This window comes from Chanos chanos, chromosome 15, assembly GCF_902362185.1.
Source record: "Chanos chanos chromosome 15, fChaCha1.1, whole genome shotgun sequence".
Classification (NCBI taxonomy): Eukaryota; Metazoa; Chordata; class Actinopteri; order Gonorynchiformes; family Chanidae; genus Chanos; species Chanos chanos.
Genome location: NC_044509.1, coordinates 15665879 through 15683675, shown reverse-complemented (window position 1 = coordinate 15683675; position 17797 = coordinate 15665879). Strand labels below are relative to the sequence as shown.

The 17797-nt window shown below is 47.8% G+C and overlaps 2 protein-coding genes across 2 annotated transcripts; one reads left to right on the top strand and one right to left on the bottom strand.

The window, feature by feature from the left end:
* Nucleotides 1-1858: 1858 nt before the first annotated feature.
* LOC115828320 (APC membrane recruitment protein 2-like) lies at nucleotides 1859-4564 on the bottom strand. Its single transcript, XM_030792281.1, has 2 exons — nucleotides 3529-4564; nucleotides 1859-3417 (listed from the first exon to the last, which is right to left on the bottom strand). The coding sequence occupies exons 1-2, from the start codon at nucleotides 4562-4564 to the stop codon at nucleotides 1859-1861; spliced, it is 2595 nt and encodes an 864-aa protein (XP_030648141.1).
* A 3638-nt stretch (nucleotides 4565-8202) lies between these two features.
* Nucleotides 8203-17432, top strand: zdhhc20a (zDHHC palmitoyltransferase 20a). The gene is given in 14 exon segments (XM_030792280.1): nucleotides 8203-8320; nucleotides 9851-9877; nucleotides 10556-10650; nucleotides 11455-11575; nucleotides 11878-11947; nucleotides 12109-12141; nucleotides 12682-12802; nucleotides 15494-15536; nucleotides 15930-16052; nucleotides 16359-16432; nucleotides 16435-16487; nucleotides 16584-16635; nucleotides 16710-16836; nucleotides 17323-17432. Coding segments are annotated over 14 exon segments (1167 nt in total).
* Nucleotides 17433-17797: the final 365 nt, after the last annotated feature.

Genomic DNA, 17797 nt, shown 5'->3' with positions numbered 1-17797 from the left:
CGCACATAAGTCTCTTCTTTTCACTTCCATTTCTTTGGTCTTGCTCTTTCGGTCAAAAATGACATCATCCATGTGCAGTTACCCATGCCACCCCCCCCCCCCCCACCCAAAAAATCAAGTTACACAACCTGCTTAGAATGGAACTTGCTCCTCCTCTTGTGAGAGAGTGACTGTGTGTGTGTGCATGTGTGTGTCCGAGTGCCTGCTTGCTTGCTTGCATGTCTGTATCTTTTACAGTACAATGAGGGTGTCAATTATCTACGAAGGTTTGCTGACAAATCTTGTCTTTGTTGTTGTAATCAGTCCTCATACTTATGCTGCTCAAATTCAAAACACCTTATGATCTACTCAGGTTTCTAAAAACAGCTTACGTGACAGACAGCGCTAACTATAGTCATGTTTTATTGATTAAATAGGAAACAGAACAACACTGAGATATACACACACAAAAATAGTCCTCTACTATGCATGAGAATGTCAAATTAATAGATCTTAATCTGACACGCATGAATTAAAGAGATCTACGCATCCAAAACCTGACAACACCCACTCAACACCCACACAGTCTTATCAACTGTTCACATTATCAATGAAACAGTCCTACCATTGTCCAAAGCCATAGACAAAACTGTCTTACCCAAATTCACACCAGAGAGAAAGAGTGATAGTCAAATCCATTGAGTCCACTGAGTGAGTCATATCCATCAGTCAGGCCATGCAGTTCTTTCATGACTTGCACCCATAGTTCCTGGCAGGCAGGCACTGTGTGGTTTGACACAGTGTAAATAAAAATGATAATGAAGAGATATACTGTGAGAGGATAAGGATGGGAAAAGGAGAAGAGAGATGACTCCTCTCTGTTTCAACGTAGGGCATGCTTTCTGCTACATACATTCAGAGATACTGTGGAATATCCTGTCTTGGTGTTTATGCAGAGAGAGAGGCGCTGCTTCTTCCCCCCCAAAAAAACAAAAAAAGTCAAAACCAGTGCCCAAGCTTTGCTGTTGGGAAAAAAAGTAGTTGGTGATGACACAGAACACAGAACAATTTACAAAAAAGAGTAACAAAAGCTAGAAAGACTGTCCATCTCTTAGAAAAGTCTGACTGACTGCAGTGTGGCAGGTTGTAAAAAAAAAAAAAAAAAGAAAAAAGAAGAAAAAAAAAAGCACCTTCAGTGATAACACTTTGAGACCTCTGCTGTTTCAGACCTGGGCATTTTTAAAAAAAAAAACCCACAACACTCTGCCATATCGTCGCTTCCTCTGCCCACATGGTCACCTGTTCTTTCCCCTGTCAGATTGCTCACTTTCCATTGAGCTGTCATGAGTGGCTGTACTCCACACTCGTCGTTCGAGGTGCTCCTGTTGTTGGGGATGGGCCTTTGGGGTAACTCGCCGCAGTTCTCCGTCCCAAATGAGAGGCGTTGTGCTCTAGCCCTTGCCTCTCTGTTTATGTGTATAGGTGCATGTGTGTGTGTGTGTGTGTGTGTGTGTGTGGGGGGGGGGGGGGGGGGGGGGGGGGGGGCGTTGGATCAGCACGACCTCAGTGTAAGCTCTCTGTATGCCCTGTTGTTATGACACAGGGTTGTTGACTGCAGGATCAGTATCTCTTCCAGTGACAAGATATATATAGAGAAACACCCAGTAAAATACAGTAGTTGAACAGTATCATCATCAATACAGATTAGTTCAGTCCCCGGTAATCCTGCTGTTTCCTGTGAGAAGGTTTTGCTTTGAGAGACTGAGCCCGAGCAGGCAGGTCTCTGCCTTGGCTTTAGTACGACAGCTGCAAGTGGAATGTTTGTGACCGTTAAACAGTTTTTTGTTTTTCTGTTTTGACTCTTTTTTTCAACTCGAGTTCATTTTCTGCCTTCCGGAAACTGTCGAGTGGCAGCCGTCGTCGCAGTGGACGCTCCTTTACTGCTTGTCCGACGAACTGGCACTTTGGACACGGGGATCTTGGAGCGTATGGCCGCGGCCTTTCCCTGGACCGAGTGGTACATTGGTGCTGAGCCCTGTTTGACAGGGATCTTGGAATCTCTTGGTAAGCTGCTAGCTCCCTTTGAGGTGTGCACAGAGGATGGCTGGAGTGGAGGGCTGAGTTTGATTTCTGCGCTATCCTCATGGTCATGGGTTACCATGGTGGGGGAGACAGCCTCATCTTGGCAAATGTTGTCCTGTAAAATAATTTGTTGGCTTTCCTCCTCATGCACTGGGGTCGGCAGGTCCCCGTTCGGCTGAACCTCTCTGGCATGCAGTTTTCCTGGTTTGCCCCCCCCACTAACGGGGATCTTACTGAGTACAGCCGGTTTCACCGCAGTGCTCTTCTTCTCAGCCAAGGGCCCTTGGGGGGCGACGGGAGGGTGACTCAGGTGAACCTCGAAACACTCCGCCCTTGGAGGCTGCATGTGTAATACGTCTTGCATGTCTTTGTTGTCCACCTCAACTCGACTGGTGATGTCTTTGCCCCTGATGCGACTAGTATTTTCTAGTTCCTCCTCTTTTTTTGGAGTAGGGGTCTGGCCTTTTTCTAGGCCAGGAGAAGGTGCAGGCAAGGATGTAGCAGGAGAAGGAGGCGAAGGTGCAGGTACGGAAGGTGGAGCTATGGATGGAAGAATGGTGGGAGAAGATTTAGGAGCAGGGGTAGGGGAAGGGGGAGGGGGAGATACAGAAGTGGCAGGTGGAACCGGGGCAGGAGGAGTTTTTGTGTAAGGAACAGGAGTTGGAGCAGGTGCAGATGGAGGTTTTGAGGAGGGAGCCAGGCTTGGGGCAGTGGTGGGAGTAGGAATGGGAGCTGGTGTGGTCACAAGGGGAGACGGAATGGGGGGAGAGGTAGGTGCAGATGAAGTGGTGAGGGGTAGATCTGGACTGATCGTGGGCATTGGAGAAGTCTTAGGGGTGGCGACTGAAGTCACAAGTTTTGGAGGTTCCTGAGTCGTAACAGTCAAGGGTTTTCCTATTTCAGTAGTTGTAGGGGTAGGGGATGTTGCAGGTTGGGGTTTTGGCTGAGGAGGGCCATACGGTGGAGAAACTGTCGGAGGCGGGGGCTTAGTGATGGGAGGAGGGATGGGTTCAGACACAACAGCCTTAATGGAAGCAGGGGCAAGCTCACTTTTGTCAATTTGGCCAGAAACAGAAACGGGGCCCGGTTTTGTTGTTTGAGCAGCAGATTGTGTTGTTTCAGGAGTTGGTGCAGTTACAAGGCCAGTTTTGGACTTGGGGCTAGTTGCTAATTTAATCGTCGTTTCAAGTTTCGGGGCAGGTTTGTTTGTTGCTATAGGGGTGGGTTTACTTGCAGATGTTGGAGGGGAGATAGGTTTTCCTCCCGTAGTAACACTAGGAGTTGGCTTAGATGTCGTGACAGCTGTTGAAAAAGGTTTTGTAGCAGCTGGGGCTAGAATGGGTTTGGTTGTAGAAGTTGCAGAAACAGTAGACGTAATTTTGGTTGCAGCAGATGTAGGAGAAAGTTTATCCACAGGAGTAGTTTTGGAGCCTGATTTTGTTGTTGTAGGTGAAATTACGGGTGCAGGTGAAGGGGTAGGTTTTGTCAAAGGGGCAGGAGTAGACGAAGAGGAAACGATGGGCTTTGTGATAGGAGGGGGTGCAGGTTTGGCTGAAATCCCTGTAGGTGAGACCTTCTCTTCATTTTCCTCATCTATGACTGCTGACCTGACTGCTCCTTCGACTCTGCTGCTGGCTTTGACCCATTCTGCTTCGACATCTGCTACGATATCTCCACACCCTGACAGCGACTCAAAGCTCAGAATGCATGAAATGTCGGAAAGCAACGTACTCAGCCGATTATTTGTGGGCTCTGAGGTGGATGTGGAGGACGGCTGTGATGTAGGTTTGGACTCGCTCACCTTTCCTGGGCCTTCCTTGGTGGGTAGGCTGTCCTGCGAAGTGAGAGGCTGCTCCTCTGATTCCGGGCCATCCAAGGCACGTGGCGTGGGCCTGGGGGTCAGAGTCAGGTCCTCCTTGATGATTTCCACACTGTTGGAGCGAGACGCCAGGAGGAGAGGGCCAGGTGGAGCCTCCTCGCTCTCCTCCTTTTCCGATCGGTGCCAACGTACGCTGCCAAACAGGCCCTTAAGGCCCTTGCGTTGCCGTCCAGGTCGGTGGGATTCTGTCTGTGCCTGCCGCTCGCCCCCGCCACCTCCCTTTCGGCTCCGTCGGAGCAGCGTGAGGAAGCTCAGAGACTTGGCTGAGGTCACGGAGGAGATGGACTGTCGTGCGGGTGTCGCGTCCAGATTGGAGATTTTGCTCCCTGGCTCCTTTTCCGTGCTCTCCTCCTTCTGGTCCTCCTTCTGGCTCTCTCCATCCTGCTCCAGGTCCACACGCTCAGGCTCTGCCTCCGGTGCAGGCGTCTCCGTTAATCCGTCCAGCGTCTTGCTCCTGGAGATGGACAATTTGGGGCCACTCTCACCTTTGCTACGCACAGAGAAGATGCTGCTGACGCCGCTGCCTGGCTTGCGCTTACCAAACAGCTTGAATGCTTTTCTGATTTTACCTTGAGGCTGTGGGTCACATGGCGGAGGTTCGCAGCTCTCCGACTGTACATCCATATTTGCACAATTATTCTCTCTCTCCCTCTCTCTCTCAGTATCTCTCTTTCACACGGCAGGTTGATAAGCGTAGATAATATATAAGTATTTATTTACTGCAGTATAATTAATTTTTTTTTTGCTTTACCTTTCTTCTCTTTGCTGAATAGCTGTCGTCTGTCTAATGTGTATCTTTCTCTCTCCTATCGTTTTTCTCCTTCAGTCTAGCACTCCTCTTCAGCTCCCTTGCTGTTCTGTTCCTCCCTCTCTTGCCTCCGCCCTCTCTCTCTCTCTCTCGCTCTCTCTCTCTCCTCTCACTGCTGGTCTCCATGGCAACTGAGGGACTAAGCAGCTTTCGTCAGCAATGGAGCAGAGCCACGGGCTGTCATCATCCTATACACAACGCTCTCACTCTCTCTGCCCTCCTGTCTTCCCATGTCTCTCTCTCTTTTTCGGTCTCATTCTCCCTCTCTTGCTCCCTCTTCTTCTGTCTGTCTGTCTCTTTCTCTCTCTGTTCCCCCCATCTGTCACTCTCTCTTTGTCTCTCACCTACTCAGTTTTGTACTACTGATATATCAAAGTAGTCATTTCACTGCTGTTTCACATCACAAAAAATACAACACAAAGCAATGAATACTCACACAGATTATAATAATCAGTCAGACACATTTACAAACAAACTATTTAGAGCACGATTTCCACTGAAGACACTTCTACAGATCTGAACAATAGGCTTTCGCCTATTGGATTAATGTACATCTGGGGCATTACTGGAAGCTGAAACACAGGATGTTATAAATCTAGCATGTTGTGGCTTTAATGTGAATAAATAGTGCATTTGCTCTTTCATGATGGAGAGCACTGTAATATAAAACATCATTTCTCCACGCCCTACTCTCTCAACTCCTCCTGCGTTTCCCCTAAAGACCACACACACACACACACACACACACACACAAACACACACACCTCCCCAGAGAATACAGAATGTGTTCCTAACTGTGCTTGCTTGCTCATCCCGTGTGTCTACGGCTTTGTCAGATATGATCTCCAGAGTGATAAGAGTGTCTGTGTCATTAAGGCCGTCCCCTGTTTGCACTCATTCCTTACGCAAATCTCTTCATCTTAACATCAGTATTATCATCTCTTCTTCCTCTTCCTCTCTCTCAGTTCCATCCATCTCATCACCCCCCCCCCCATTACATCTCTCCATCCCTTAGTTACCATAACGATATCTACTTCTCTGTAGTCTCATCAAATATCCTCTCATCTTTCCTCACTGCCTCCCTCCTCCAAACTGTATTCCCTACTTTTAAGAACACTCTCTCTCTCTCTGTCTCTCTCTCTCGCGCTCTCGTTTCCACATCATTGAAACAAAACAATGTCTACATTCAACCCTTAAGTGGAGCTTTCATCAGAGCTTGCTGAACAAGGGCACCAGGCCAAAGAGAACTGCACAGAAAGACCCCACAGAGATTCAAGCAGGCAAACCAAATCGTAATAGGCTTGATATAAACATATATATGTAATTATAAATATGCCACATGTGCGCGTGCACACACACACACACACACACACACACACACACACACAGCAAGATAAGGAAACATCTTAATGAACAGATGTATTGATTGTTTAATTTTAATCCTTTTTAAAATGTATTTAGGTCTGTTTGGTCCATGACATTTAAAAAGAGAAAAAAAAAACCTCAATGCCTGGGGTGTTGCACTGAAAGCTTAAAACCCATTTATACTCCAAATTACGTTTAGGAAATTGAATTATGACATGACACAACTCTGTCCTCCATTCCTCACTGTGTTACCGCAGGAGGTGGAGGAGGAGCCTGTTAATGACTCAGACGAGACCCCACATTCAGGTCATTCAGCAGGAGGCAAAGCGAGAGGGGGAGTGTAGTAGACACAGGGCATCCTCTGAGCTACTCTCATAAAACAACACAAACCGTCCGTCAATCCTCACCGTACCTGTATATTTATTTACTATTCGTAAAAGCTAAAAGCATAAAACAAAATTAAGGTGCTCAAATTGTATTTGACACCAGTAACTTGGCCTAAGGTGTTTACACCCGTAAGCGCGTTAATAAACGGACCATCGTCGCTATAGCCTACATCGAATTCTGATAGGATATGGTAGAAACTGTTCTCCTTAACGAGAGAAAGCGTGTCTTTTCTTCCCGCCGCTGAACCGTTGTGCCTGAGCCTGTTCTAAATCAGGTCCAGCACAAGACATCCCTATCTTTAAAGCCTCATGTGAGCGGAGAAGCAATGAGGACAGATGAGGCCTTTGTTTCAGCGATGACACTGACTCCTCAATTAAATAAAGAAATAAATACAATTAAAAAACTACAAGTTGATTCGGGAGAAAAGAAAATGTCGTAGAGAATTGAAAGTACCTGAACGACACAGGTAACGACCTAAATAAAAGAAACGTTTGAGTGAATGATAAGCCCAATGTATAAAAAGTGGGTACTTCCACACAGGTGTTAGTCTCGGCTTAATTAAGCAATTAACAGTCATTTAACAAATAACTCGACTTGACCAGCCGGTCATTTTTGGTGGGCTATGGCTAGTTAGCAAATCAGAGATCTCAGTGACTTTGAAAGAGGAGTGATTTTCTGGCATTTTGAGATTCAGGACTGGGTACACCTGGTGGTATTGCAGAGAGATTAGTGGATTTAGGAAAATATACATGGAAAACGTGAAGCAATGCAGATATATTTCATTCGTTCAGAGTCTTCGCGTTAAAACTTAAGTTCTTCCTTTATAAATCCACACAATAACCAAATCTGACCTCTGCATTTTAACCCCATCCAAGGTAGCGGTGAACACACAAGCGCACGCACGCACACTTGGGCCCGTGAGCATACACACACACCCGGAGCAGTGGGCAGCCACAACCGCAGCGCCCGGGTAGCAGTTGGAGTTAGGTGCCTGGCTCAAGGACACTTCTTCAGTCGTGCATATTTCGGTACCAAGTTCGCTTCACTAATCTTAGGCCACAGCTGCCCCCTAAAAAGGCGCTCATATTATACAATACTTGCATATTTCTGCAGTAACACACAACAGGCTTGATGCAACTTTGCCGCTATTCGGGTGTCCCGTGACACTCCTTTTCTCCAGTTTCGTAGAGTATCCGCCGGTCTGTTACTACCATCTACTGACCACGAAGGGTAATGCCTCCTAAACACGTACTGGTCTGAGTTCCAGCTGCTCCATAATCTGTGTAAACTACTTGACACTTACGGGGAAGGTGACAAAAGCTATTCAGGCTATTTAACCCTAAGGCTTGTGTATGTAGGCCTATGTAATCTCCTTCATTTTATTATTCTAAATCCCGAATTTCCCGTTTAGTTCAAGATGCATTCTTTTTTATTTTGTGATGTTTTCTCGACCAGACATAACGAAATGGGAATAACAAACAGTAAAAAGGACACATAATCACATACTTAGAATGTGAGGGATATATTTTAAAACGCTCGTCTTTATTTTAATCCCTGTATTGGCATTGTCATTAAAATTATGCGGGACCTCATTCCCAGAAAACGTTGGAGATTTAACGGCTCTTTGTTTCAGTGCATGCAGCATCGAACGAGCGCTCGAGCCAGCTACGTCACAAGCACCCTCTCCAAAGGCGGATTAAACATGGCGCCCTCTCACGTACTAAGATGCTGTCAACGGGGTTTATCTTGGATACCTGTTATTTTCATAAACTTGGTCGTATGCTGGTCCTATTACGCCTATGTCATGGAGCTCTGCTTATGTAAGTAATGAAAAAATTGGGATGATTTTATCTGTCGTTTGTTTTGCCGGTCACAGCAGGGAAAGTTGCCGGCTACTTAACGGGCTGTAGCTGCAGGAAGTGAACGGGGTAGGGTGACTGTAACCGGCTGGTACCAATCTTGCCGAAATGCTGTTGTTTTACTGAACTACAGTATCAAAACAACCAATGTATGGATTTAACGGTGTGACACCGTTTTGTTTCACCAGTCTTTGTAATTTATTAAAGTCAGTCCTTCACTGTTGTGGCTGCTTTTGCTGTCCTGTCTACCACGGACCGACAGGATAATCTGTTCTCACATATTTTATAATGAGGGAATAAGTTTAGTAACGTTTCTCAACTGAATTTTTTGATTGCTGTGATTGCAGTGTACATTTGGTCTTATTTGTTTCCTTTCCTTTGTTTAACATTCATTGCACAATGTCTTGGGTACGATTACTTTATAGCTCTCATTTCTTCACTTTGGAACTTCTCGGCTTGTTAGAAAAATGCTTTCGGTGCTTTAATCGTACGTGTGTGTTTCAGTAAAATGCTATCCTTCGGAAAAGCTCAGGGACAAATGTATTTACTGAGTTATTACAGTTTACCACTGATTTCTTCCATACTTGAATACACAGAAAATATGAATGATTAAAGGCGATTTAGAAACCGCGTCGCTCAGTTTACACTATGTAGATGACTCACCCCCATCTACATAGTCTACACTGAGCGAAGCTCAGCTCGAAGCGCGCACGCACGCACATCACACATATTCCTCTGAAGGTAATCCTGACGATATTGTTACCTTACTGCCTAGTTATTGGTGTAATTTTAAAAAATGCAGAATTGGTTTCAGCAGGACTGTCAAAAACGTGTTCTTTTATCACGACTGTATAATTTACATAATGGTTTAATCTCGTGGTGCTGATCAGTTAGAGCTCCTCTGTAATATTTAAAGGGTACAGTGGCACTATGCACTATGTTGCACACTTCTCATAGAGTCCTCCACTCTGGGCAGCTCCTGTACTCGCCCCTAACTTTCCTCTGTACAGAACCAAACCATGACTCCTCCTCCTCCTCCTCCTCTCCTAATAGCTATCCTCTACTACTGAACAATGCCTCTTACTTGCTTCCAGATGTTGATTTGTCCTTACAACAAGTCTGGTTTGTGTTCTCCACTGAGGGGTGGGGGATATGAGAGTGCAGCTGGTCCTGTTAACGTGACGTGCACCTGTCAGTCAGTTGTCATGGACACAGGGGATTCCCTTCAACAGTTACAGACAAGGCGGTCTCTGATGGGCGGCCTCCCAGCTGGCACCGCCAGGCAGTTGGCTCCCTGACTGGGCCGACTATGGTTATGAGGAGGTGGAGAAGGAGACGCGAGGAGGCCACGAAACGTTGCTACTCAGCATCTGGTCCATGGTTATATGAAAAGTGCACTGACTGTACTGTTCAGAGGGAAATGCATTTTTAACCACTGACCCCCTCCCTTCTCTCTCTCTCTCTCTCTCTCTCTCCCCCATGTTCCTGCAGACACAATCTCAAATACTGAGGAGCAGGGTGAGTTTGGTACTTCTCAACTGCAGCAATATTGTCACACTGGTCTGAGAGAGAGTGTACTCCTTCTTTAAATAGACTGTAGCTTCGATCTCCTTAAGTCTTAGCATTCATATGATTGTCTTGAGAGTGGCTTTACAAGTTATCTCAAGGGCCCGCTCCCTCACGATCACAAATGAAAGCGCACGTATCAGTGCCTTTCCCCGGCTAAAGATGTGATTGTTGAGTGCATTAGATGATGTCATCTGAGGCTCTAGAAATTTCGGTTTTTATTTATTTATCTTTGTGAAAATGACGCAAACAGAAAGTCACACAGAGAGTCAGAGGAGCAGCTCTTTGAATTAGACTGTACTGTAGAGTGTAATTAGACTGTGTTAGGCCCAAGGGAACTGATAACTCTTTCATTTCATGTGTAGGGATGCATATAAGAAATGTGTCTGAAATAACAGAGTTGTAATGAAGCTATAGGAGCCATACAGGAAGCTCATTACAGTTCATTCCTTTTTATTTGTGGAGTGTATAAGTACACTTTGAGAATGGGCATTTGAATACAGAGTTATGAATATGGTTGTGGGAAATATTGACATAGATCTTTGCCTTTCAGGGATGCTTTTTTTTTAAGTCTAATTATTGTTTTCTTTCTCTCTGATTTCATTTGGTTTGATTTGATTTGATGCACAGTGATGTACCTGGTGGTCTTTCATATCTGCTTTATCATGTTCATGTGGTCGTACTGGAAAACTATCATCACCAAACCTGTGAATCCATCCAAAGAGGTACAGTTTTTATGTTATTCATCTCTTTGTCTCTCTCTCTCTCTCTCTCTCTCTCTCCTTCTCTCTTTCTCTCCCTCCCTCTTTCACACTTTCTCTCCCTCTCTCACACTTTCTCTCTCACACTTTCTCTCTCTCTCTCTGTCTGTCTTTCCTCTGGCATACATGTCTTTCTCTGTCAATCTTTTCATGCTGCTAAGTATCTGCTGACATACCGTCTTCTTTTCCACAGTATTTGTTTTCTTCTCCCTAGTATTCCTTTTTCTTTTCTCTGTATTTGTTTTCTTTCTCTGTATTCTGTTCCTCTTTTCTCTGTATTCGTTTTCTTTTCTCTGTATTCGTTTTTCTTTTTCTCTGTATTCTGTTTTCTTTCCCCAGTATTTGTTTTCTTTTCTCTGTATTCTCTGTGCGGTGAAAATACTGTATGTCTTATGTCAAGACGAATGAGTCAGAATTCACAGCTACAGACACGACCCTGACCACGGTTTGTTTCTGTTGGGTGTCTGTCTGTCTGTCTGTCTGTCTGTCTGCCTGTCTGCCCTGTAGTTACCTGACCACAGTACATAATGACAGAGAACAGGATGGGAGGATGACAGAGAGAAACAGAAAAAAAAAGAAAAGTGCCATTTTTCTTGAGGCGTTCGTGTAATGTATTGTACGGCTTCCGCATGTGTCAGCGAGTCTTAGAAACCATGTGTGAATTCCTTTGTGGTAGTCTTTTGTGTGTGTGTGTGTGTGTGTGTGTGTGTGTGTGTGTGTGAGAGACTTTTATCACTCGCCGTCTCTCTCTCTCTGTCTCTCTGTCAGTTCTGCCTGCCCAAAGCTGACAGGGAGCAGTATGAGAAAGAGGAACGCCCGAGGCCTCAGCAGGAGATTCTGAAGAGAGTGGCCAGAGACTTGCCCGTATACACACGCACTGGATCTGGGGGTAAGTACCCTGCCCCCCCCCATTCATACCCCACCCCTGGTGCCTCTTTTTATAGTCGAACCTCTAACCACACCCTCTGTAAATAGCACAGTATCTAACCTCATACCAGTGCCCCCATCTCAGATGGGTTAGAGTGCGGTATTTAAGGATGCAATTACTGTTTTTGATGTGAGCTTTGTGAAAATGGATCTCAGTCAACTTTATTTGACCATTCATCTCGTTTTGTGTGTTTCAAAGCTCCTGGCTGATAAATGATGAATGTTGATTTTTGTGTGTGTGTGTGTGTGTGTGCTTCTGCTCAGCCATCAGGTACTGTGACCGATGTCAGCTGATTAAACCTGACCGCTGTCATCACTGCTCCACCTGTGACACGTAAGTCAACCACATCTCGTCTTGTACAAACTGTGTCTCTCTCCATCTCTTCAACACTCCATTTCTCTCTCTCTCTCTCTCTCTCTCTCTCTCTCTCTCTCTCTCCCTCCCTCATGTTATCTGTTGATGTTACAATTGTTCTGCTTCTTATCCTCACTCAGGTGTGTGCTGAAAATGGACCATCATTGTCCATGGTAAGTCATTCTGTTTAAGTGCATGGGACTGCAAAGTCTTACCTTAATGTTCAGTTTAAAATTATGCTCTCTTTTTATATGTACAGTGTGTGTGTGTGTGTGTGTGTGTACATACATGTATATATGTATGTATACATATAATATATTTGTCATCATTGACCTCATACAGACGTAGCATTCCCAGCACAAAACAGAAACGAGGGAATTAAATAAACAAGTGGATTGGACTGAATGGGTATTGATGTCCTCTTAATGCCGGCAGAGGGATTAACCCAAATTGTTAATCCAAAATCCACAGCTCAGTTGCGTCTCCTTGTCTACTTTTGACACCCAGCGTTGCGGCTGCCTCCTCTTAATTTGATTATTTGATCCCATTTAACAGATGAGTGCTTTGGCCCGAGTCTGCTTTTGTGCTCTCTTAAAGCTGTAATGAGTGTGTGTAAGGATGAAACCAGCCTGGTCTCTGTTTCAGAATGATCAGTGGGTTTATTATATTGGGAAAAGTGTGTAAGGTTAGCACTCTCTGTCTTCTCTGCTTAGGGTTAACAACTGCGTGGGATTCTCAAACTATAAGTATTTTGTCCTGTTCCTGGGCTATTCCATGCTCTACTGTGTCTTCATCGCTGCCACTGTTCTGCAATACTTCATCAAATTTTGGACAGTGAGTACAAGCCGTCAGCTGAGTCGCTGCATTCCCGCTCTTCCTTCTGCTTTGCTGTGTTTTCCGTGTCTGCATCACACAGCCACACAGCGCCCAGCCACACACACACCGCCCAGCTACCACACACACCGCCCAGCTACCACACACACACCGCCCAGCCACCACACACACCGCCCAGCCACCACACACACCGCCCAGCCACACACACACACCGCCCAGCCACCACACACACCGCCCAGCCACACACACACACCGCCCAGCTACCACACACACCGCCCAGCCACCACACACACGCCCAGCAACACACACACACCGCCCAGCTACCACACACACCGCCCAGCCACACACACACCGCCCAGCTACCACACACACACCACCCAACCACACACGCACCGCCCAGCCACCACACACACACACCGCCCACCACCACACACACCGCCCAGCCACCACACACACACCGCCCAGCCACCACACACACCGCCCAGCCACACACACACACCGCCCAGCCACCACACACACCGCCCAGCCACCACACACACCGCCCAGCCACCACACACACCGCCCAGCAACACACACACACCGCCCAGCCACACACACACACCACCCAGCCACACACACCGCCCAGCCACCACACACACCGCCGCCCACCACACGCCCACCACACACACCCCGCCCAGCAACACACACACCCGCCCAGCCACACACACACACCGCCCAGCCACACACACACCGCCCAGCCACACACACACACCCAGCCAGCCCACACACACCGCCCAGCACACACACACCGCCCAGCTACCACACACACCGCCCAGCTACCACACACACCGCCCCACCACACCACACACCCCAGCCACACACACACCGCCCAGCCACCACACACACCGCCCAGCTACCACACACACACACCGCCCAGCCACCACACACACACCGCCCAGCTACCACACACACACCGCCCAGCCACCACACACACACACACGCCCAGCCACCACACACACCGCCCAGCCACACACACACACCGCCCAGCAACACACACACACCGCCCAGCTACCACACACACCGCCCAGCCACACCACACACCGCCCAGCCACACACACACCGCCCAGCCACCACACACACCGCCCAGCTACCACACACACACACCGCCCAGCCACCACACACACACCGCCCAGCTACCACACACACACCGCCCAGCCACCACACACACCGCCCAGCCACACACACCGCCCAGCCACACCACACACCGCCCAGCTACCACACACACACACACCGCCCAGCCACCACACACACCCCAGCTACCACACACACACACACACCGCCCAGCCACACACACACACCGCCCAGCTGCCACACACACACACACACCGCCCAGCAACACACACACACCGCCCAGCCACCACACACACACACCGCCCAGCTACCACACACACCGCCCAGCCACACACACACACCGCCCAGCCACACCACACACCGCCCAGCCACCACACACACCGCCCAGCCACCACACACACACCGCCCAACCACCACACCACCGCCCAGCTACCACACACACACACACTGCCCAGCCACCACACACACACACACCGCCCAGCCACCACACACACCGCCCAGCACACACACACACACACACCGCCCAACACACACACACCGCCCAGCCACCACACACACCGCCCAGCCACACCACACACCGCCCAGCCACACACACACCGCCCAGCCACCACACACACCGCCCAGCTACCACACACACCGCCCAGCAACACACACACACCGCCCAGCCACCACACACACCGCCCAGCTACCACACACACCGCCCAGCCACCACACACACCGCCCAGCCACCACACACACCGCCCAGCCACACACACACACACACACACACACCACCCAGTCACACACACACACACACACACACACACACACCGCCCAGCCACCACACACACCGCCCAGCTACCACACACACCGCCCAGCCACACACACACCGCCCAGCCACCACACACACCGCCCAGCCACACACACACACACACACCGCCCAGCCACCACACACACCGCCCAGCCGCCACACACACCGCCCAGCCACACACACACACACACACACACCGCCCAGCCGCCACACACACCGCCCAGCTACCACACACACCGCCCCAGCCCACAACACACACACCGCCCAGCCACCACACACACCGCCCAGCCACACACACGGCCCAGCAACACACACACACACCGCCCAGCCACCACACACACCGCCCCAGCTACCACACACACCGCCCAGCTACCACACACACCGCCCAGCCGCCACACACACCGCCCAGCTACCACACACACGGCCCAACCACCACACATGGCCTAGCCACACCACTAGCCCCAAATTCACACGCTGCCCAGCCACATCTGCAGTGGTTTAACAAAAGTGTTTGTCTGGATTTGGAGTGCATGTTGCCTTATGTTGAATGTGGAAAAGTAATGTAAGTGTGTGGAGAGAGAGAGAGAGTTAAAGAGAGAGAGAGAGAGAGAGAGCACTTGTGCATGTTTGGCTTTGTGTGTGTGTGTGCGCATGTGTTTAGGTGTTTCTGTGTACTGTGCGACTTTGAGTGTGTGAAGGCATGTGCTTGCTGACTTGTGTGCATGTGTGAAAGTGTGAGACTTTGCTTCTGAAGCTAACATATGTCTGTGTCTTTAACACTTTGTCTGAAGCTTTGCCGTTGGAAAGCTGCTGAACACTGTAAGGTAAACACTTCCCTGCTCATGTCTCATGCTCTCTGCTTCTCTGTTTCTCTCCCCGTGGTTTTCGAGGAGACTGTTCCTAGACAAAAGGTGTTAGCAGTTTCTAAAGCTGAAAGGAAACGGAAACCTGACCTTTCTGGCTGATTGTTTAGTCCCTGTGACAGTGTTGTTCTTTTGGGGTTTTTTTTCTGTCAGCTTGCTGCTCTGTAAAACAGAGTAGGTTAGTTCTCTGTCCCTCCTTTGCTAATAGTGTTCTTGTATCACACTCGATATGTCCCGTCCACATCTGTAAGCTGTCTGTGGACCACGAAGACTGAGCGCTTAACTGTGAAATAAAGGGATTTTACCGCGTAACTCGAGCAACATGCTAACCATTGTGACCGTTCCTGTGCAGAATCAGCTGCCCCGACACGCACGCCAAATTCCAACGTCTTGTTTCTTTTCTTTGTGGCGAGCATGTTTTTCATCAGCATCCTGTCGCTCTTCAGCTACCACCTCTGGCTCGTCGCCAAGAACAGAACCACCATAGGTACTGCCCTATCAGTGACCTGCCAGTCTTTCTCACCTTTCTTTTTGTCTTTCTCTCTCTCTCTCCTCTCTTTCGTTGAGTCTGTGTGTTTTATGTCTCTGGAAAAGTGAAATATTCCGAAAAGCTAGTATTTGAAAAAAAGTTGAAATTGTCAAAAGTTTTGATAACAGTACTTTGATAACAGTGCTTTGATTATTATTAATGTGTATATAAACATACATATACTTCCATTTGCCAACATACATCTGTGAATCCAGACCAAGCGAGCAACCCAGCGTGTTCTGTCTGTCTTTTCTCCGCATTCAGAGGCTTTTCCGGGCCGCCTGTCTTCAGACACGGTGCAGATAGACGGCTTTACCCTGGGTTTCCGCAAAAACGTCACTCCAGGTGTTTGGTGTACCAGAAGAAGTACTGGTGCTTACCTGTTTACACCAGGTAAAGGGGGCAGGCTAAAGCTGCACTTTAAACTGTTTATTCAGACCAGTGCTGCTGGACAGAGCAATGAACTCCTTTATGTCTTATTCTTCTCAGTCTAGGAGACGGCTACACGTTCCCCACTCGCTTTGTAAACGTTGACCCCCGAGCAGGGCAGTGTGGAGCACCAGGGTCAACTCTAAAAGGTACGTACTATTGTTTCTATAGCACGGGAGATGACAGCAAGCAGTTGTTCTTTCACTTGACCAATATCAGTCCAATTGTTGGTCAATCAGTAGTGTTGACGGGCAAACGAACTCCAAACCGCTAAGCGAATCTCAGAACCATCTCCTCGGCAACGACGTGCAAGGTGACGAAACAAAGATGGCAGCAGTAGAAAACCAACGGGTGTGTTGAGCTTTTCATTAAGTCATTACTTGTTCCTTTCGTGAATTCGTTCGCTCAATCGCTCTTGACTGGTTTGATCCCTAACCTGCAGAAACTCTTTTCTTCCAGAGGGAGGACAAATGTCACAGTAGACCATGGAGAACGAGTCCTAATCAGGTTAGCATGTCGACAGAGGCCTGTGAGTGTATGGTGTGGATGCGCCTGACTCCTTTACGTTTTTGCCTGTCTAATTCTTTTTATTTTTTTTTTTTAGCATTTGAGACAGAGTGTAAAATGACAATGGGATCTCTTTGGAGGGTCTGCACTTGGTATTTTGGAAACGTTGTCTTAGGGACAACAGAGCCATCAATAACAATGCCTTAAAGTTATATATAGCAGCATCTTTTCATCGCTACGGAAATCAGTAACCACCGGACACCGTCCTATCCTGTTGTGTGTACACACACAGGAAACGGCACTCATATTGCTAGGGACACCTCTATGGACACAGATTCCGGTTCTCTGGAGTCAGCTTTTGGCACCGAGCTCTGCGGCACGTCAGCTAGTAGTGCCTGCTGATTGGTCATCTTTTCTGTCACTCACACACTCAACCACTCTTTCCTGACTTTAGCGACCAATTCACAAATTACGTTTTGCTTTGCTTCCTTCTTTTATAGATGAAAAAAGGACCTTTTTTGGACATTTTATTTTTAATCTCTGGGATTATTTTTTTTGAAGCCAAAATGTTGGAAAGTCATTGTGTGATTTTTTACAGGGCATCTGTTACTGAAAGTATCTTTGCTTATTTGGAAACATTCTGAACTTTTGGATGAAATGAGATTTTTTACTGCATGCGTTACACACATGAAATAGCTGATAAGTGGAAACACCTACTGAATCTGATGAAAAGTAAGTGACTGTCCTACAGAAACTAAGAGGGAAAA

Coding starts and splice junctions, on each gene's coding strand:
- LOC115828320 (XM_030792281.1), bottom strand. CDS start 4,564: ATGGATGTACAGTCGGAGAGCTGCGAACCTCCGCCATGTGACCCACAG. Junction 3,418..3,528: donor GACAAAACCTACCCCTTCAC/CTGCACCCGTAA, acceptor CTGTTTCTGCAA/CTTCTACAACCAAACCCATT.